General features: G+C 40.9%; 2 protein-coding genes across 4 annotated transcripts in view; one reads left to right on the top strand and one right to left on the bottom strand.

The window, feature by feature from the left end:
• Positions 1 to 265: 265 nt before the first annotated feature.
• Positions 266 to 7,779, bottom strand: fbxo21 (F-box protein 21). Its single transcript, XM_048243083.1, has 12 exons — positions 7,534 to 7,779; positions 6,856 to 6,991; positions 6,416 to 6,525; positions 6,061 to 6,182; positions 5,791 to 5,937; positions 5,518 to 5,654; positions 4,203 to 4,339; positions 2,937 to 3,131; positions 2,702 to 2,834; positions 2,145 to 2,335; positions 1,317 to 1,474; positions 266 to 948 (listed from the first exon to the last, which is right to left on the bottom strand). Exons 1-12 carry the CDS (start codon positions 7,758 to 7,760, stop codon positions 710 to 712), a joined length of 1,932 nt encoding a protein of 643 aa, XP_048099040.1. The 5' UTR covers positions 7,761 to 7,779; the 3' UTR covers positions 266 to 709.
• Positions 7,780 to 7,829: 50 nt separating this feature from the next.
• The window catches only part of nf2a (NF2, moesin-ezrin-radixin like (MERLIN) tumor suppressor a), a 37,326-nt gene continuing 23,426 nt past the window's right edge, over positions 7,830 to 21,729 (top strand). For 2 of the 3 annotated variants that reach the window (XM_048243085.1, XM_048243084.1), the window contains exons 1-3: positions 7,833 to 8,996; positions 14,629 to 14,754; positions 15,703 to 15,825. In XM_048243085.1, the coding sequence (XP_048099042.1) occupies positions 8,886 to 8,996; positions 14,629 to 14,754; positions 15,703 to 15,825 (360 nt within the window). In that variant the 5' untranslated portion in view covers positions 7,833 to 8,885. Of the gene's footprint in view, positions 8,997 to 14,628; positions 14,755 to 15,702; positions 15,826 to 21,729 lie in introns of all 3 variants that reach the window. The other variant, XM_048243086.1, reaches the window with a different exon arrangement.

Here is a 21,729-nt window from a genome sequence, read left to right as displayed (position 1 = left end):
CGATTGATGATGGCCATCGTGGGTCACATTATGATATGCATTCGACATCTGCGATAAAGTGAATTAAACAGTAATAAAAAAACAGATCAACAAGTGAAATAGGTACTCTAGCCTAATTTGAAGACAGAAATGTTCCAGTGCATTGTTCAAGGCAATTCTGTCTAGGACAACATTGCTTCAAATCATTCCAAAACTTGCCCATTAAAGCATTTTCCTTGGTGATTGCTGCATACATTTATTTTAATACACGTCCTACTCAAGTGCACCATGTGAAACAAAAGAGTCCTCCAACTACTACTGAATAAATTAAACATAACATTGTTTTCTTCCAAACCAAGTGCTTGTTTATTTGAACATCATGTAGAATCATCTCAACAGTGACCAGGTAAAACTGCTTTCCTGAGCCCTTAAATCCTGTACTCCTTTTCATGTAAATATATATCACAAAAAAAATCCTTTTCTTGAAAGGGCAAGTCTTTTTTTCTCCATCATCACTGCGTGAAAAGAACATTATGGTCAGAGAGAGAGAGAGCAATGGCTTTCATAACACTTCTTGGTATGGTGAGGGGGTGCAGGGAATGACTGGTTTACTGGATTAGGTGATGGGTCAGTGAAGTCAGTGTGGGCTCTGACTGAAATTTCTCTGGAGCTTTTGAGCCTGGTGGTGAGTGAACCGTCCTAAAGGTGACGAGGCTGGAAAAGTGCAAAATCACGGGGCCGTGGCATCGGCATTGTGCCGGACCGAGGGCAGTAGGGCCTCATTCTCCAAAGTGGGGCTCAGTCTGTGGTAGAGCTCCCCAACAGTCCCCAGAGTCTCTGCCATGTCCTCAGGATAGCGGGCCTGCAGCTCCTCGTTGGCAACGTAGTGGGTGTCGGAGAACTCCGAGAAGTAGCGCCCCACCTCAGGATGTGCGATTTCTAGAGGGGCAGAGTGAGGCTCCAGGTTTTCTGCAGGAAGAGACAAAAATACATGCAAACAGGTTAAGGGGTAAAAAAGGGTGAGAACGGGGAGCCAACGCACTAAAACACACATGAAGTAAGTACTGTAAGTACACAAGGTAGTAAGGGTTAGTGCACTTTAGGAACAGCTAAAGGACATTTTCAACATGTTGAAGAAAAAAGTGGATTAAAATGAAAATGTTATGTAATATTAATAATGAGACATTGAGATAAAAAAAATGGAGGAAAAGCATTCCAGAGTTAGTCTAGGAAAGAATATGGACTTTTTTGTTATTAAAAATGTAAAGTTCTTAACCTCACTGACAGACAGTATGAGGAGACTGTAACGCTGTGTGTGAAGGTGTGTGGAGGCTGACCTTGTGCGGCGTAGCGACACGTGCCGTCCTGCACCAGGACGTTGTAGAAGGGTTGGTTGGCCCCATTGGACAGCTGATGAACCCTCATAGTAGTGATCCACTCCTGGCTCATGGTGCAGCGAGGGTCCCAGCCGTAGATAACACAGTTGTATCCCGAACTACAGCATTATGAACATTTCAAAACAGCAATGAAATATAAAAAAACTGTGAAACACTCAAGGATAAGACAGAGAGTATAAAAAAAAAAAAACACAAGTCACCCTCAGCATATAAGCAGCACTGTCTTCCTTTTCATTGTGCGTGAGGGAAACTGTTTATTTTTTAACACATTTTTTAAGATAAACAGACTACAAGCTTTGTGTCTTGTGTGCAGTGTGCCTAGTTAGTGTATAGACGAGTTACTTTATTACCTAAGTTAATTACAGAAGTGAATAAAATAGATAACATAAAATGGTTCATATACACATGAATATATATTCACAATGACAAACCACAAGAAATAGATTCCTGTCTAAGGCATCCCAATCCTTTTAGCACAGAAATTATCTATATGGTAAGTATAGCCATTCTAGTGTGGCTATACAGCCAGGAGGATCTATTTTTAGAATTTGCAGCTGGCAACCCAACAGACCAGCAGCAGATTCCACTAATCAGACACCAGGAGTCTTCATACTTTAGATCTTGGGTACAACCACTGTGATGTTGACAAAGACTTGCTGCTGTATGCATCCAGCCTGACTAGAGTTCTACCTCCAGCGTGCATTTGGCCATTCCACACAGAGTGGCTTCTGCTGTGTGAATTCAGTCGAGACCATGAGTCACACTCACCGTTTGTGTTTCATGATGAGGCCCACGGAGTACTGCACGTCTCGGTGTTCCGTGGCGCTGCGCAGCTTGGCCTCTGGCAGCACCGGGTGCTTCTTGTGCTGGATGTGCTCCAGTGTGTGCTGCACCAAGTAGCCCACTGCGCCATGCTGGGACGGGTCCAGGGCCTGGATGTGCTGGAGGATGTCTAACACCTGATGGAGAGAGAGAGAGAGAGAGAGAGAGAGAGAGAGAGAGAGAGAGGGAGGGAGAGAGGAGAGGGAATGAGAGACAGGGAGAGGGAATGAGAGACAGGGAGAGGGAGCGAGAGAGAGGGAATGAGAGACAGGGAGAGGGAGCGAGAGAGAGGGAATGAGAGACAGGGAGAGGGAGAGGGATGGAGGGAGAGAGAAAGGGAATGAGAGACAGAGTGGGGGAGAGAGAATATTTAAGTTACAGATTTGATTTAAAGTGGGCTAGTGTGGAAGTGTGAATGATGGAGCAGAATTTCAATCCTTTATCATAGCAGTCAAAATGTTGATATTTAATTGGAGAAAACATTTTGAAATAGTCAATTGAACCTTTTCTGGCCAGATGCCAAGATGGAAATACAGCCGGGCTTGTAGTAGTAAATACTGGACATTGTCTGGGTTGATGGTGAGGTAAAGGTCCAGAGAGTCTCTAAGGAGCTGGTAAGATTTCTCATTTCCCTCTCTGTGTTAAACAAACAAACAACCTTTAAATTGGGGTGCAGTCATAGTTTTATTTACTCACAAGTAAAATGAAGACAAGGTACAATGATGCATGACCACTCACCCTCGCTTCCCGATATTTAGCAGGTTCCCCACCATCCTCAGTAATACTTTGGAGGTACTTATGGCACTGTAGTAATCAGCTGTCACCTGGTGTCCAATCAGGTACTCGCACTCTTTTGCAGTCAACTGTTTGCCCTTCCCAAAAGTGTCAATGTAGATATAATCATAGATGCTCCCGCTCCTGTAAATAGGGTATCTGCACATTGGAAGTACAAATGTAATCACTTTTAAGACCTTTTTTAAGACCTCTAGGGGTAAAAAATAATACCAATCACAGTCATTGTCGTGGCTGTGGGATACACAAGTAAAATTAAACATAGGATGAATAGAATTTGCCAGTGTTCTACGGTAAAATATATTCATGTACCGCTGAAACATATAATTACCGCTGTCAATGGCAACGGGTTTTGTGCTTCTGATTTACATCTTTCATATCACTCCACAAGTAGTCCAGTCACTTCTTGTAATGGAACTTCATTCAAAAGTGAAAACAGACGGTTGAGCAGCTGTGTTTTAAAGAATGTTTAGCGCGTTCTAAAGAATGTTTAGGTAGTTCAGCGTGTGTTGCAAACTATTTGTTTCTCCGCAAAGGCCACAACGAAACGGCAACAAATAAATTAGTAGCCAGCCGTATAATAAGCAGATTAATGTATGAAACACCGGTCATTATCGGGAAAATAAGTCCCATCAGGGTGAAGCAAGACCCCTCCGCTGCTGTGTCGGGGTCCGGTTTGCCCTGTTGGGACTTATTTTCCCGATAATGACCAGAGTTCCATACATTATCCCTTACATACGACTGTCTTTATTTAATGAATATAATTGCAAGGCTATAAACATAGTATACGGGTCCCTTCATTTCTGTAGGGTACACTCTTTTATCTCAGAAAATCCATCATGTCACAGTTTTTTACAATCATTCACCAAAATTGAATCATTCACCAAAATTGAATTACTAACCCAAAGGACATTGTCGCACTGTGCTATGCTGTCAATTCAGTTATTTAAAAACACAGTTAACCAACAGCACATGTATGTTTGTAGTTCTTAAGGGTTTCACAATCAGCACAATCCAGTTCCTAACTGGAAAACAATACCCTTCTTTGTAGTCACACAGGATAACACTGCTGGTCTTGGTCTTAACCCTTCCCTCCTCTGTTCAGATTAATGCACTCTTGCCTCCTATTCTGTCTGCAAAGGTGTTACAATGAAACGCCAATGCCCTCCTAGCACTTCCCTTTTCTGTGGGTGAGGATTTTAAAATAGTTACCTTCGTTGCTTTTCACACCATCGCAAGAGAAAGTGGTTTGGGAAGTTGACAGGCTCCAGTAGAACACCCAGCTTGCGTGCCAGAGTCATGTACAGAACTGACAAGCTAATGGGAATACCAGTCCGGCGAATTAACACCTGTTTCCAAAGACACCAAGTCACAAAAACAGAAGAGCAAGGTCATTATCAGTGTTTTAGCATGTTTTCACCTGAACTCGACCTTTCCTAATCATGTATTAATTGACTACTGTATGAATTTTCATCACGAGCGAAAATGGAACATGAATAAATCTGTCAAAACACAGGAAACTCTACAATTTGCACATATGGTGCTCAAAAAAAAAAAAATGTATGTTCTGTTCCATACAGAAATCCTCTCACAAGCAGCACAAATCAAGATCATAATAGTGCGACTGGCCTTCATGCAGACCAGTTGAAGAGTTTGGTTCCAAAACGCTATATCCTTCATTTTCATGGATTTTCATAAATAATTATTTTACATTTTGTTTTCCAATTAATTCCAGTAAAACTGTTATTGGATATTGTTATTTGATTGATCTTTACTCAATCAAAACACAACTGCAATTGTATAGATGTTACTCGAAATACCAAGTTAACTCATTGAGTGCCAAAAACGTAATATTACGTTTTTAGATTTTTTTTTTTATATTACGAAAATAGACACGCTAACACACCTTATTGATTTTGGGAACTCTGTGATTAATGGAAATGATATAAATGAAATATATGACGATCGAAAACTCATGAAAACGCACAATCTGGACATTTTATCATAACTCGGTTGCCGCTTTGGGTCGAATCAGTGACGCATGCACGTCAGGTCAAAACCAGGCCATTTTAAATTGGGTCCATCACATCACTAGGTGGCAGTTTCGCCAGGTCTCGCTGATCACTTCCCGGAAAGTTTACACAAGTAAGTAACAGGCAACACTTCATATTTCATGAAAGACGTTATATCTCCATTTCTAGAAAAAAACAGCGATTTTGATGAAAACTGGCCACTGTTTAGCTTGGGATTTCTCAGGAACAGAGGTGTGTAGAAATACACGGTTTGCACCCACCGAGAGCTTAAAGTCTCACCTTTTAATTGAGCCATTGTATGTGTTCATAGCTATAACACAGAAAAAGCTGTGGCTGTACAAAAATCAACAATGGTCTAGATTGCTGGCACTCTAGGACCAAGCTCCCAAAAACAGCTTGGCATTCAATGAGTTAAATAACATGAACGTTTTTAAAAATGGAGATATAGCATTTTGGAACCAAACTCTTCAGTTGTACTTGATGTACAGTCTAACCTGGTGGATGTATGAATTCAGTGGGTTGTAGAAGTCGCACTCATTGCCAGTGTAATGCAGTTGCTCATACAGAACAGTGTTGAGCGCACATATAACCTGCCTCTGGAGCTCAAAGTCCTCCACCACCAAACAGTCACCTGCAGCATTCAAGGAGAAAAGAGGGCATATGATCACCCTATGGGGAAGCAGGAAGCACACACACCAGCTGGAGACAATGGCAGACAGAGAGAGAGAGAGTGTTTGAGTTGAACAAGTTGAGGCTGTGTGACTGACCTGCTGCGGCTCTCTGGCTGGGATGGGAGGGATTGGAGACTCGCAGGCACTTCCTGACTTTGTCAGCGAGCTCTTCCAACTGGGCCGAAATGTTTTCAAGTGTGATATCTGCCAAAGGGTTGCAATACTGGTCCACCAACACCGCACCTTCACAGCAACAGGAGGAATTAGTTTGAAGAAAATGCCAGGCATTTCTAACAGTATAATACAGAGCACAGATATGATTTGCCCCACATTTCTCATCTTTTCTAACAAGGCAAGGTCAGTCACCTTCAAGAGCTGATTGCTGTTCTGCTGGCTGCTCCAAAAACACTTTGAGGCTCCTGAGAATATTTTGCTGTCGGAGGAAGTACAGGATTTTCTTTGCATAGTACTTCAAGGTCAGGCTCTTCCTGCAGGGGGAAAGGACAATAGAGAAAGGCAGAAGTGAGTTTTGAGAATAATCAAGGTCTACTACAGTAATAGCCATATCTGAATTATCATCTTTTCCACAAGGTGAGCACTAATCACATTATTACAAAATACACTTAAAGAGATGTACATCTTTGGTGTTCACCATTACAGAATAACAATGGCCACAACCAAATGATACAATGCACTTAATATAAATACAGACATTACTAACCTTTTATCAGTGTTAAGTATTGAGAGCAGCTCATCTTCACAGAAGTGCTCTGGGGCACCTAAGGACTCAATCTCCGCAAAACTGTCCCCAAGGACCTGACCAACGCAGGGCTGAGTTACAGATCTTTGGGTTAGTTATAACAATTACGCACCACATTTACATTTATTCATTTAGCACACACTTTTTACCCAAAGTGACTTATATTTCATACAAGCACCATTGTCCCCAGAGAAACTTGGGGTTAAGCGCCTTGCAAGGGCAAAACGGTGGAAAGCAGGAATTGAACCCACAACTTTTAACCACAGCGTTACCACCGCTCCATACCCAAGTAACAACATGGTCCACTATCCCCATCACAAAAACTTAAAATAGAAGCAAACACACATTTTGTTATCATCTTGACTAATTACAATGATACTACATAGTAATATGATTCTTACAACTTCTGTGAAGAATCGCTTCGATATAGACACAACTGTTCTCCGTATTTGTAGACCAACGATATATCTGGTCCTGTATTCTTTCAGCCAGTCATGAGATTCATTATTACGATAATTCCTCTGCAGCATTGGCCATCTGACAAACACACAGAATAGCACAAGTCAAACATGTGGTTTTCACACTGGTATGTATGAGTTAAATCAACAGAGTTAAATCTGGTATAACTGGCTGAAGCAAGCGGAGTAATTCACCTTTAAACAACTTGTCATTTATTAGGTAGCTAGCATGTAACGTTAAGCTGCATTATCCAAGAAAAGTCAAGGTCAATTGAACAGACCCAGTAACTTAAGAGACAAAAACTAAACAACAACCACTTTAAATGTAGGTACAGGTAAATCTGGTTAGCAACCTTAAATCTAGCGTCGCTACTACTAGCAAGCCTGCTACCTATCCCGCTGTGGCTAGCACAGTGTGTTGTTGAATTTGGTGCATCAGCAGAATGACAGCAGCGGCTTTAAACAGTTAGCTCGCAGCTAGCATGCCACAATGTCGCATACAGTCTTGCTTGCATCCAAATGCAGGTATTTCTGGGACCAGCTGAAATGTTATTTGATTTCAGACTGCACTGCATATCATTCTCTGGTTCTTGCATTGATATATTCGATGTGCTATTTTACCTCAGTTTGAATTGATGCCTCCAGACCTTCCCCCTGCCATAGCACACATCATGAAGTCGCTTGCAGGTACAAGCCACGCTCAAAATGTCGACGTAGTTGAGGACAGGGAAGCACAAAATATATTCTAACAATTCAGCAGGTAAATCTGTTAATTTTTTCTTGTCTCTCTCGATAATAATTTCGCTTGACACTGGACGACGTCGTTCTCCAGCTCCAGGCGACGCCATGTTTTATGTTTACCACGATTACCTCATAGTTGAAGCACCGCCCTGAAGTGGCGCAGGGGGCTGAACGATTTGAAGCACGTGGGAACTATGCGATGACACCGTAAAGTTTGTGTTGCTCAAAACTTGTAATGGTTGAATGGAAACACAAATAATAGCCAAATCAAATAGAGCAATGTAATTACATGTTTGCACACATGCCGTTTTACTTGCAATTGAATTATAATTTCCCTCGCAATTGGTGTTCAAACTACTGATATCGTCCATACATTGGAAGTTCGTGTTATGTTCTGGATCTCTGGCCCAGCATTATAGAAACCGTAAAATTACCGGAACAGAACAGCGACCGGAGGTAATGTAGGTGCAGTAGCAGCAGGCATGTAGCTTTCAAGTTAAACGCTAAAAATATAACGAAGATACATCGAAACTGCGTTAGGTCCTACCCCTTTCAGACAGCAGTGTTGAAATATTTTTGCTTGTTTTTAGGGCAAAAAAAGCGTATGTTAGTTTAGTTTTGTCAACATGATAGCTCGTTACCTGTTCAATACAGCACCTTGTAACAAGAGTACCGAGTTTGCTAGCAGTGTCTCTAGAATAGCTAGGTTAGCTAACTTTTCCGCACATGCATAAATGATTACACCATCTAGCTAACTAGCCAGCTAGCAAATGTACAAACAGCCTAGTCCGTTTGTTATACCACTGTTACCCTATGTAAGTTACTTTGTAATATGTTTGATAGCTTGAACTATGTGTCTAGATAATATTGCTATAATGTGCAACGAAATTATGCCAGACTCAGTTAAGGTTTAACGCTATGTATTGGGAAATTGGGAAGAAGTTTGCTAGACAGCTAGCTGGATATTGAAGAGCAGTGAGATCAGATAGCTAACTTAGTGTTTGGTGATCGAATGAAGCTTCATTTGTGAAGCCAAGCCAGACAAATATTTAAGCAAAATGCACTGGGCAGCTAACATTAGCTTGTCCACATTTCTAATTGTGTGTTTTTGGTGGATCATTTGATGTTAAGATAACAAGGAGCAAGTGCTTAATTGAAACAACAGGTAGCTAAGTTCACGTTAATGGTCGGGTAGGATTAAATACACCATTGTGAAATATATTAAAATTACAATGGCAAGCGCTATAGCATCAAAAATGGGACTGTCTTTGCGAAGAAAGCAAGCCAAGACATTTAACGTTCAAATAGCGACCATGGACGCTGACATGGAGTTCAGCTGCGAGGTGAGTTAACTTGCTTTATTTTTCTCCTGCGCATAATGTAGCACTAGGCTATTCATGGGTTTCATCAGGTCCCTTTCCACAGGTGTATACAATCATGCACCTTGATTATGAATGCAGACTGCATGGTGTTAATTAATACACCTGTGTAAAGGGACCTGATGAAACCCATGAATAGCTCCATTCTATTATTAACTGTCATAGATGTTTTTTTTTTTTTTGACTAGCTATGTATATAGGGGGATAAGCAGCAATTTGTTGAGGTAGACCAACCAAACCAGGCACATACTAATCACAAATGCAGTTCAGGGCCGGTCTAAGTGAACATCTTGTCATCAGTATCTTCAGGGCTGGCTCCAGAAGAGAGACCAAGCCACCAGGCTGAGGATTTCTTGAGCTAAGCTGCCCATACATGTATATATGTATATTTTCTCAGTTCTTATGAGGGTAATGACAAGCAATGTGTGGCTTAAGACCAACTGGGGAAGTGTTTCAATTACCAGCAGAACAGATGGAGATGTGGCAGTGTATGGCATATCCCTCTGAATGAACCTCGCCCACATTGGCCGGTGTTGTCTCAGGGTTCTTGGCCCTTCTTGTTTCTTCCTCGGTGTGCCTTCATCTGTCTTCAAGTTCTTAGTCTAATGAGGAGAGATAATTAGCAGAAACATTCAGGCCAGAAGAGTGTTGGGGCGGGGGGTTTGTCTGTTGAGGCTACATTGAGCCAGTACATCCATATGTTGTCAACAGTCTAGAATTGCAGAAAGACATGTGAACCAAGTAGCTAAACCAAGAAATCAATACGGTCAACTTCGGTAAGTCTGTCAGATCATATCAGTAATCATTCTCTCAAGCCTGTCTTAGAAATAATTTTCTCACTTAAAAGGACATGCCTTCATAGGGATTATTAATGTCTACTAGACCTTCTGTTCCTTTGCATTATGACTTGAATATAGGACTTGTCCTTCCTCCATTCTTTGGGAAATATTGTTGGATGATTTAGTTGTTAAATGATTCATGTTCATTTAAATTGATGGTATATTGACTTTACAGCATTGTTCCACATGGTGGCAGCAACTAATACAATTGTTCACTGTTTCTACACATTCTGGGGCTTGGACATACTGTTTGTAAATACATTTTCATTTCATACATGCATAGGTATTCATTTATTCACAATTTTATCTACAAGAGTGACAGCTAGTTCTTCAAGGAACTTTAGGCTTGTATTGTGCTCATCTGTGAAAAGGTCTGTTGGTTCATGTGACCTTCGGTACAGGCAAGTCCTGTGAACAGATGCATCTAATTGAACAATCCCCGTAAATGATATCTGTCCAAACACATCAGGAGAAATCTGCTGTGGAGAGCAGGAATGCTTTTTCCTGCGTAGGGTCTATTCAGTGCACTTGAAAGCCAGTTCTGACTCATGCCAGATCAGAGCATCGCGCAACAACACCCCACCGCCAAAGAATGGCACAAACACACATTTTTTATCCTGAGATGAGTGTGTGCCCTTGCGTTTTCCCTGCGTTGGGATGAATCTGTTACCACCGTGCGGCTGCGACTGCATCAGCTCTTGTTTGTCCTTGAGGGGAGCCCACATCACTTGTTCAGATGGAGCAGCACAGCCACTGTTTCTCAGCTGGTTGGGCAGTAGATGGCAGCATGTTGCCAGTTGCTCTCAGTGTGCAGCTGAAAGTTCAGGAATTTCTGCAGGGGAAAAGGGGAAATTCCTGCTATGAGATCCATATGGGCTCTATATGGACATTGCTGTCTTCTGTCTCTGTGGTAGAGCTGCTTCTATGGTTGTACGGTTTGGAGAAAATATCGAATTGTGATTATCTTCATTGTTCATTGTGTTTGCACTTTACCGCGCTGGTCGGGAAAACAAATAAACAAACTAGTGGGACGAGTACATAAGTAGGCCTAGTTCTAAGTTGTGTTTTAGTATTATATTTGCATTACTTTAGCTTGGGTTTTGTATTATTACCTAGAAATATGCTAACCATTTGTGCTTCAGTTCCAGACAGGTCATCATAATAAGTTATTAAAACCTTCGGGGCTAACCCCTTTAATTTCTGCTGCAGCAGGTTGTGCGCAACAGAGTAGACGGACATAAGATACAGTCTGAGGAGTTGCAGCTTTATTCAGTTACCCGCAGTTGAAACTAAACCTAAGTTTACCTCACAAACTCTGATTTAGTCGCTATACTGTAGCTTATTCCAAGCTGAGTGTTTAGTCCTAAATGAAAACGATTCAAACTCTCTAGCCACTCACTCGCAATTCACTGACGTCAGGTTCACTTAAAGGAGCCACACATACTGTAGAGCTAGGCTACTGTTATGTTGTTGACTGCCGTACTATTGAGGACTAGCCTATTATGAGTTCTGTCCATTATTTGGTGGTAGGTAAAATTACTGCAATAAAATTATGCTTATTAAATGCTTTCCCCAAAACACTTTTCACAATTTTTTTTCAAGAGTAATATTATCGGTTATCGTATCGGTATCGGCCACAACAAATCAATAAATATCGGTTATCGTTATCGGCCCTAAAATTCCATATCGGTGCATCTCTACTTCATTGCGATTGTGATGTGATTTGCGGTATAATTATGAAAGTCAAGCTGCAGTTCAATATTCCAGATTTTGCTTTGAATTGGGCCACTTCTGATTGGTGAACATGCCTAGTGCATGAGAAGCACTCCTATTATATGAGCTTCACTGTCTATCATGGAGGATGACATGAATACAACAAACATCGATGTGGCAAGATTAACCAGAGACAGAAGTACAAGCTGCAAGCACAGTTAAAATTCCGATTCTGATTAAAAATCGATTATTGCACAGCCTTAGTTGCTTCCGGTTTAATTGGCAGTTACTTGTCCCTAAGAATATTTAAAATGACAGTCAAGACACACTGGAATGTACCTAAGCAAGGTTGCCTATGGGATAGCACTCATAATCCAACAACGTGATGCGCGACTGAAGTGGCCATTTGAAAGCAACGCCCACTGTAGGCAGCCTGAGGTTAATGATGGTGCTTTAGTCATATTTTTAAGGCCGTCAAATGAGAGAATTCCAAGGCTGGTAAAAATAATTTAATTGACCCCTATTGACTCTTAAGCTATGTTTAACCATTGCAGAAAATAAAAAGCAGGGAAAAAAACATACCGGTAGTTGCGTCATACCCCTATTCTGGAATGAATGTACACCGGAGGGTCTTGGGATGGTCGTGCAGGGAGACTTGCTGTCTCTCTTGACTGTCTGCCTCACTCGTTTCTCAAGTCTGACCTGTGGCACTGTGCATTCAAGGGTATGCTTTTGCCTCTGGTCTGTTCCAATTTTGTGGAGATATTGACTGAATTTGTCCTTTTCTGCCCACTTTCAGCCTGGTAGACTTTTCAAGCACTTGCCTTCATTTTCCTTAAGTACTCAAAGTCAAGCTGAACCGCTGAACTGAATTAATTTATTTTTTGTTAAAAATAGGTAAAAATGTTTCGGAAAGTTCTTCTTACTTCCTAATTTACGGGGACAGTGTCAAATTTGGGAATTTAAGTTTTCATCATTTCATCATCCCCCTCCCACACACCCCATTACTTTTAATTCCTTTTTTGAGTACATAACAATAAACCCCTTGAACATATCCCTAGCCCTCTACGACTTCCAACCAAAACTTGTTGACTGTGTGTCTGTCTGTGACAATTAATTTGAGATCATACGAGAAATAGTGCTTAATATTTTTGGGTATTTTTTTTAGTTTTTCATTCAATATTGTAGGAAACAATGGTTCATGTCCCAATCAAAATCGTATGTAAAATGAAAATATTCATTAATTTAAACCTATAATACAATATCATCCACATCATTGCTCCAAAGCACTTTTTATGACTTCTGGGCAAGTTATTGTGCATAAAATGCTTACACAAGTAGGGATAATGTTGATCAGTGTTATGCACTGCTTTCTAATAAGCCAATACCAAAAACTGGTGAACAGGATCAATGCTGTAGCAGGGTAATTTTACCAGATAATGAGGTACCATCTCGATGTTTACACAAAAGAGCCTCTCAAAGAGATAGATTAGTCTGTTATCTGATGAAGTGAACATGCTGGACTGTTTTAATACTGATGCACTCTCTTTTTTTATTGGTGCCCAGGCACTTGGTTAGTCTTTTCATTTATGAACATAGAATGAAGGTTGACACAGTAGAATGAAAGAACTCATATTTATTTATTTGTAAGGCTGACAAGTGGTAATTATTATTTCAGACAATGTTTTTATTCTTTAATTTGTTTTTATTATTATGGCATCTTTTAAATCAACTGGAATGTCTGAATAATGTATTCATTCTGTGATGGCATGACTGTCACTAGGGCTTAGCTGTGTCCTTCCTAGAGAATGCAGTGGCAACACAATGACTTTAAGCTTCAATCAGTGAGCGTTCAATATCTCTAAATGAAAGTGACCAAATCATGGTGGGAAGTCCACTCATTGTGACTAGAGTGTAAATGTTTTCTAGGGTTAAATTATATTTGCTGTTTGATTCGGCTGAGTGTTTTCACCAGAGACTTGATTTGTAGAATTTCCTTAAGCTGCTGAAGTTGATGGGTTGCTAGGTTTGCTATTACATTTATGGTATCGTAACGTTTCGTCAAAATTAATTTGACCTTGGCAGAGCGGCCTCTGTTTTGATTCTCTCCTACTCTGATACTCCGATATCATTTCTCTTGGCGCTGTCCTCTGTATCTCCCAGAAACATTTGTCCTCTCTGCTGATGGAGATATATTTCTCTCTCTCTCTCTCTCTCTCTCTCGTTCTCTCTCTCTCTCTCTCTCTCTCTCTCTGTTTTAAGCTCCTCTTAAATTTCTCTGAGCCTACATGCCTTGCTTTTGCATTTGAAGCAGCTTGAGATTAAAGCAGCATTAATTGGGAATGTGCATCTGATATGGTTCTCAGCTTTCACTCATTGAATATGGAAATCCATTTCCGCCCCCCGACCCCCTCTTCCTGTCTCGGACAAAACGGATAAAAGATGAACTGATAAAGCCCACATTCAGAACGAGTGAAACACTGATTTTCCTCTCTGGTGACTTGGTACATGCACTCGTGCTCTTTGGTGGCACGTGTCCATCTTGGCTTCGTGTGGACACCCTCACAGACAAATATGGTGGCCATGAGCATGTGAAGAGTTGGGATACAAAATGCAATTTATCCATTTGTAAGAATATTAAAAAGAATCATGCCTTTGTAATGTGTGTTTCAGGTAATATTAATACAGTTTTCAGTTGTGTTTTGATTAAGTAAAAAAAAAAAAAAAATCAAGTATCAACAAGCAACCCAGTTGCTGTTCCACTGATACTAAAAAATATTTATGAATAGGCTATATTAAAATTTAAGCTATAGCGTTTGGGAACAAAACAGAAGTAAAAGAATAGCCTGTACACTCAAAAAGTAGGAGTAACATTTCCATCCTTAATGCTGAGATACATTTTTCCAGCTTAGTCTACACTTGGTAACATGGATGGGTGTGAAAAGTGAACTTAAAAGTAGTAAATATTGCTGTGGTTATTTGCATGGCTATTCTGGCCATATTCTTTTATTACAGAGGATGTCTTTTTCTCCTTCTTTTCGTAGGTCAAATGGAAAGGGAAAGATCTCTTTGATCGGGTTTGTCGGACCATAGGCTTGAGGGAGACCTGGTTCTTTGGCCTGCAGTACAGTGTCAAAGACAGCGTGGCCTGGCTGAAGATGGATAAAAAGGTAAGGGATTTGGCTTTCTGAAACGACAAAAATATCATGGTGTCTATCTGTCATTTGAGCAGAGGCGGACAGAGTACAAAGCTTCATTACTTGAGTAAAAGTACAGATAACCCTGGCTAAATTTTACTCAAGTACAAGAAAAAAGTACAACAGTCAGATGTCTACTTGAGTAAAAGTACTGAAGTAATTGTTTTTAAAAGTACTTGAGTATTAAGAGTACAAGAGTACATTTTCTAAATATTGCATTACTACTGCCACAGTGCTTACATTTATGTACATAAACGTCCTACATGGAGTTATGAAAAATGTTAATGTTAATACCTTGGAGAATGTAAAAGGAATTGAAAGTAAAATCAAGTCATTTCCATCTTTTTACCATGTTGCCAGGGATGAGCAGCATTTCTAATATTTAAAATACGTATTTCAAATGCAAAATACTTTTTTGTAATTGAAACACTTGAAGCGAAAACTATCATTAACTTGCATCATTAACAGCAAATTGAAATAGTCTGGCGAGGTGGGGCCACGGGTTGGCACATCCCCGGCATCCAGTAACCTGCTGCGTCTTCATCCATGGTTTCGTCCATGGTTTCGTCTCTAAATCTGACCATGAAGCCCACGTTTGAGAGGGAAACAACAAATTGAGGGTTTCCGAGATTTTTCTGTTTTCCTACTCACGGTTATGGATAGAAATGTAGTGGAGTAAAGAGTACAATATTTGCCTCTCAAATGTACTTGAGTAAAGTCATGAGTACTCCCCAAAAATGATACTCGAGTAAAGTACAGATCCCTCAAAATTGTACTCAAGTACTGTACTCAAGTAAATGTACTCCGTTACTGTCCGGCTCTGCATTTGAGTCGTTTGATCACTACCATGTCTCTCTGTTCACTTTCATTGTCAGAAGAAAGAAACGTTTTCCGTATGATTGTGAAATGTCTTCTTGATAGGTCCTGGACCATGACATGCCTAAAGAAGAACCCATCATGCTGTACTTTCTGGCGAAGTTCTACCCTGAGAACGCAGAGGAAGAGCTGGTCCAGGACATCACTCAACACCTGTTTTTCCTGCAGGTAAGCTCTTCTCTTGTATCAGAAGTAGTTTCAAACAGTACAGGAAGGAACCACATCTACTATATCCTGGCCTGTGTAGCACATTCACATGTCACATTACCACGTTCAGCTGAAAGTCTTATAATAATCTTTCATTTAAACGTCCCGAATGCCCATCATTTCATTGCGCTTGGCCTCTGCTGGAACTCATAACTCTCCTGATATTTTGGCCTGTCCAGAGTGATGCCCAAAAGAAGTATGTCTGTAAAGCTGAGGATGATTGACATGTCTGAGACACTGTCTTCCATAGCTGAAATCTCACAGGGTTTGTGATTCCTCAAGTGAACATGGAGACTTTCTCTCCTGTTCTTTTGTTCTTTCATCTCTACCCCTCCTATCCTTGTCTATCCTTCCTCTCCTTGTCTGTCACTCTAGAAACCTTGGACTTGGACTCTTACAGCACTTTCTCTCAAATCCAATCGTGGAAGTCAAATGAACCAATTTCTCCCTAATTGAGGAATGCACCCTAGTCAAAAATCAGAGAAATCCTTGGGCAATGTGGCTTTTCCAATGCATATAAATATTGCTGCTTGATACCCCCACTAATGTCCTTGTGCATGCCTGCGCTAGTGGTTGAACCTTTCCCCACTTCTCGTCCCATGTCTTTGTTGGAAAGGCATAGTGTATTCTCACATTGTCCTGCTGACTGTGCTCAGCCAAGTGGAATCAATGTTAACGCATATTAGGGTTGCCCTTTCTCTCCAATCCTTCGGGGTCTTGTTCTCAAAGCCAGGTGCTCCATTCTCCTCAGCGTGATGGAAATGGATTTGTCACTGAGCCGTGGCGCCCTAATTGAACCGGCCTCATTTATCAATCACCAATTAAGGGCACACAGTTCACCTATACGGGACCTCATTCACTGCGGCTTTCCTGCACAAGGAGCTGAGCTTTTCTAGAGCTGTAAGAAGAAACCATCTGAAATTGTCTGTGTATTTTCAAGTTTTTTATGGCACTAACAAAGGCATATATGCATAAATAAATCTCTCCCAGAAGGGAAATGTAACCTTCAAGTCCATTCTGCTTTCCTTAAGGACACCTCAAGTCCATTCTGCTTTCCTTAAGGACACTACAAGAATATGCCAAGAGGCTTATCATTAGCCTGTACAAGCCAAGTAATGGGTGACCTCCCACTATGTGATTGCTGGTGATCAGCCGCTGGAAATATGAATCTGAAATGCTTTCATTCTGCTGGCCATAATAGCTCTTGCTGTGGTGTTGGTCCTGCGCCGGGGAGTGTGTGTCTGTTTAGATTGCCTTTTCATGCCCCCCCTCAATTGGATCTCTGCTTATCTGAGGTGGCCACGCACCCTCTGCCGCACTGCTCTCGAGTGCTCACTCGTATTTGTAAAGCAGATTGGTAACGGCTGGTCATTTAGCCGAGCAGCCGGGCTGGTTTTCCTTTTTGCTGCTACCTTTTCACACTCGCTGGTAATTACATTTTGAAGGGCGGCGGCAGCGGTGGAAAGACGTTAACGCGTGTGATATTTTGTAATATCGGGGGGTCATACTGAAGTGTTTACTTTTAGATTTGCTTCTTCTTTACGAGCACACTGTTGTGTCTGAATTTGTAGAGATGTCTTCTGTTGTGTCTAAATTTGCAGAGATGTTTGCCCAGTTGTGCTGCTAGGGAAAAGTGAGGAGGTATGGACTGGAGGGAGGACTGGAATTGTCTGCTGATTAAGGGTCCTATCAATTGCAGCAAATTTTTGCCCTGACAGGCTTCCTCAACCTCATTTTTAGAGCGCTTCAGTCAAGTATTTATTGTTGCTAGTTTACAAAGTTTTGATTGGTTGACGAGAGAGGTGACATTGACGAGCCCAGGCTGTTCTAAAAGTTGAATAAATTTCAACAAAAATGGTCAGCATCGAGGGCTTTCTTCGGCAGAGGACACTGTGAACGCTGAACTTCATAGGATTTGTATAGAAAATAGCAACCTTCGGTGCAAAAAACACAGTTGGTGGACACAGGCCCTAAAAGGGTTGGAATATTGTTTCCACAAAAATATCAAGTGTTAAACATTCTGTTGATTAGGAGAACATGCAGGACTAATCCCTGCCAGTTACTTATCAGCGTTATACTATAAATTATAACCTCAGTTTGCATTTCAATTGACCAGTAATTCAGAATGTGTCTCTCTTCAAATGTAATAGTCAACTTTGATTCATGGTATGATTGTTAAGGGCTGTTCACACCAAGATAACGGCAAAAAAGTATCACTCTCGCCAATATGATGTCATTATCATTTATAGTTTATGTGTGGACATTGTCATTCATCATACTATCTAGAGTGATAGATTTTTGCCTTTATCGTTCTTGGTGTGAACGGCCCTTTAGAGAGTGATTAGTGAGTACCCTTAAAGGATATTTCCGGTATTTAGCACTTTGAGTCCCTTTTCTGGTTTGTTTTGGATGAACTAGAGTGGTGGACACCGAAATTTTGACGATGGGTCCTGTCTTGACTTTCTGTCTCGTTTAGAATTGCCTTTGACTGGCTGGCTATGGGCATACACAAACATGTCCTTAAAACAACCCTTAACGTTCGTTTTCAAAACTGTGCAACTCACCGAGTGGTTAGTGGTGGTAGGGCTGCACGATTATGGCCAAAATGATAATCACGATTATTTTGATCAATATTGAGATCACGATTATTTATCACGATTATTAATTAATCTTAGTGACAAAAAATAGTTTTTCCCTAAACATAATGGATTTGCTATCTGGCTCACCCAAATTCTTCCCCTCACATTTACTCCCCTAAATTACTGCAAATATAGACTTGACTGTGACTTCCAAACTCCCAAACAACTTTCAAACAAATTTTTTGTGCGTGGTACTTTGTTAATATTTGAGGAAACGTTAACGGCCCACCGGGAATCCTTCCAACACTCCCCATTAGCCACTTAAGCTCTGCTTCTTGTTCATTAGTTTAATCATTTAGTCCAGGGGTGTCCAAACTTTTTGACTCAAGGGCCACATTGGGTTTTGAAAATTGGCCGGCGGGCCACACACAAATAATAATAATAACGTTTTATATTATTTAAATGACAAAGTAATTTCGTTGTAGAAAATGAAATGCTGTTTAATTCATTTATAAATGGTGCACTGTCACTTTAAGACTTTGCCAGCTCCACTTAAATATAGCCTATGGCTAGTGCTGTGCATGGCTGTGCTCTCTCACAGTTTATAAATGGTCAGTAGTGGGAACTACTGTTGCCATTGCGCTCTCTCCCTTTTGTGCACGCCCAAATGCGTTCCCAATTAAATGGAGTAGCATAGTAGTTAGATCTGCTACAATGGAGATAGGCCTACTATGTATCGATGTAACAAGCTGTTTTGACATTGACATTGTAAACGTTCTCTAAGAAGTGTGTAAAGCAGTTTGCAGTAGCCTAAAGTTAACCACAACGTCGTCTATCGCTGAAAAAAAATAGCGAGCGGCCTATGATAAACTACGGAGCCCCTAACGGGACATGAGCAAAACAAATTTAAAGTTTAAACCTGAAACTTTCATGTGCGCACACGAATTTTGGAAAACACTTTTCCATTTACATCGGGATTTTGCAAACTTTCAGTGTCAGAGTCAATAAAATCAACGCTTCAACGAAATTGTCAAGAAGCTGGAAGTAGGCTAAGCATGCTAAATTCGACATCCAAACAGTATTCTAACGTTAGCTTTGAGATACTGCTTGATTGCATAACTTAACTTAGTTTAGTCTCCTCATTGTAGCATACTATGTTGTAATAAGACCTTAGCAGAGTTAACTTCAATGCAGCAGTTTTGAACAAAATTGCGCAGCATGGTCACGATGCTAAGCGGATTTAATAGCAATTTAGCCAGACGTCTTCTATGCAATGCTTCTATGTGGCAACAATCCTTCAACAATCGTGAATATTTTGTTAAATGCACATGCAGAGGAGGGGCAGCGGGCTACGAGAGAGAGTGGGGCAGGGCAAGGAAAGGCTGCGTGCGTAAAAAGCGCAGCTCAATGCAAGGATTTGATCTTATATTTAATTTAAATTTAATTAAACATAGAATATTATTTGTGTGGTCCTCACAACCATACACATAAACTTCCGCTCAATATTTGAGTCTGAAGCATAGACAATAAAAGAAGGTCTCGCGGGGGAAAGACTACAACCGTAAACAGACCCCCTTTCCGTTTCCGGTAGCGCAGTGATATCAAGAAACAATAAGTCTTCCAACAGAAATAAATGGGATTTTACAAAATGGCAAATAAAACACGACAGAAACTGTATTTCGCTACGCTACTTGTTTTGGAACATCAACGAACATCGCTAACCACTCGGTGAGTTGCACAGTTTTAAAAATTAACATTAAGGGTTGTTTTAAGGACATGTTTGTGCATGCCCATAGCAGCCCGTCAAAGGCGATTCAAAACGAGTCAGAGAGGTCAAGACAGGACCCATCGTGAAAATGTGTCCACCACTCTAGTTCATCCAGAACAAACCAGAAAAGGGACTCAAAGTGCTAAATACCGGAATTATCCTTTAAGATGTAAGTCATCTGTTAAACTGTGCTTTTAACATGGAACAGCTTCAGCTTTTCATGACTGCATACTCATCCATAATGAACACAATACACATGGCACTAACTGTCTAATACCTGAAAGCTTAGTTCCCTTCGGAAGAAAATACCCATTCCAAAGAAACATTCCAGTGCTTCCCATGCTGCTGAGGTTGAATTGAGTGGGTCCACTCTTACACAGCTGGAGAGGTGGACTAACCAGCATTCTGATCTTCAAAAAACCTGTACTAAATTAGTACATCTCTTATGTTTATCTCTTCAAGAAATGTTGCATACATTTTTCTATTTGCATGTTGCATGCATTTGACTGGCGGTCTAGACACAAATAAAAGTGTACAAGAAATGCATAAACATACATATGCATAGTATAGATATATATAGCTAGGTTTACTTTTGTTGTTTCAAAACGAAGGTCTCCTGAATGAATAAAATCATCTATCGTCTAAAGCAGTCAGCGCACAGTGGCGCGCTAATGGAGACTCACAAGGACACCTACCTCTTGGATAGCTGCCAAACAGCCCTCAGATGTAAATTAATTGCCGAGCGACTCGCAAGTAGTCAAGATGTCAGTTTGTCTGTGTGGCAAATTAAGACAGCTCGGCAAGGCAGTCTGTGTTGAGTACTTTTTTCTGTTGAGAAAAACTTTGTGACTGTTAAAGATGAAATTACACTTCAAAATCTCTTCTCTGTTCCTCTAAAGTATACATTCAGAAGTTGTTTTCTTAGAAAAAAATCCCCTCATGGCCCATGGCTTAAATCAGAGATGCGTTCAAATTCGCAAACATAGTCAAACGTTACCGAACATTGTCGAACAGTTTTCCGTTTGCCTTCGCCGAACGTTCGCAAACAATTGCAAACAGTCTGCGGAGGTAATTCTCTGTGAACATACAGTGGAACTGGACGAGAGCTTGATGAAGATAATAATGCAATTACTGTTAGAATGGAATGTGAACACCAAATCGTTAAAATTTAACTGTTCAAAGAAAACATGTTCGCTACTGTTTGACGCACCTCAGGTGTGTCAAAGATACAGCCCAAGGGCCAGATCCGGTCTGCCATCAGGTTTCATATGGCCCCCTGGATGTTTTGGGTAGGAAGGGAAAATGAAAAAAATAAAACAGATATTCACATCCAACGGTCATCAACTATGTGTAGAATAAGCAATATAAATGAATTAAACCTAGCACTACAAACAGGGGCAGCCGTGGCCCACTGGTTGGCACTCTGGACTCGTAACCGGAGGGTTGCCGGTTCGAGCCCCGACCAGTCGGCCGCGGCTGAAATGCCCTTGAGCAAGGCACCTAACCACTCACTGCTCC

Source organism: Alosa alosa, chromosome 5 (assembly GCF_017589495.1).
Source record: "Alosa alosa isolate M-15738 ecotype Scorff River chromosome 5, AALO_Geno_1.1, whole genome shotgun sequence".
In the NCBI taxonomy this organism is placed as follows: Eukaryota; Metazoa; Chordata; class Actinopteri; order Clupeiformes; family Clupeidae; genus Alosa; species Alosa alosa.
Note: the sequence above shows the minus strand (reverse complement) of the source record. Positions and strands in the feature narration are given on the sequence as shown.

Coding starts and splice junctions, on each gene's coding strand:
- fbxo21 (XM_048243083.1), bottom strand. CDS start 7,760: ATGGCGTCGCCTGGAGCTGGAGAACGACGTCGTCCAGTGTCAAGCGAA. Junction 5,938..6,060: donor ACAGCAATCAGCTCTTGAAG/GTGACTGACCTT, acceptor GTTGCTGTGAAG/GTGCGGTGTTGGTGGACCAG. Junction 1,475..2,144: donor CTCATCATGAAACACAAACG/GTGAGTGTGACT, acceptor ATAATGCTGTAG/TTCGGGATACAACTGTGTTA.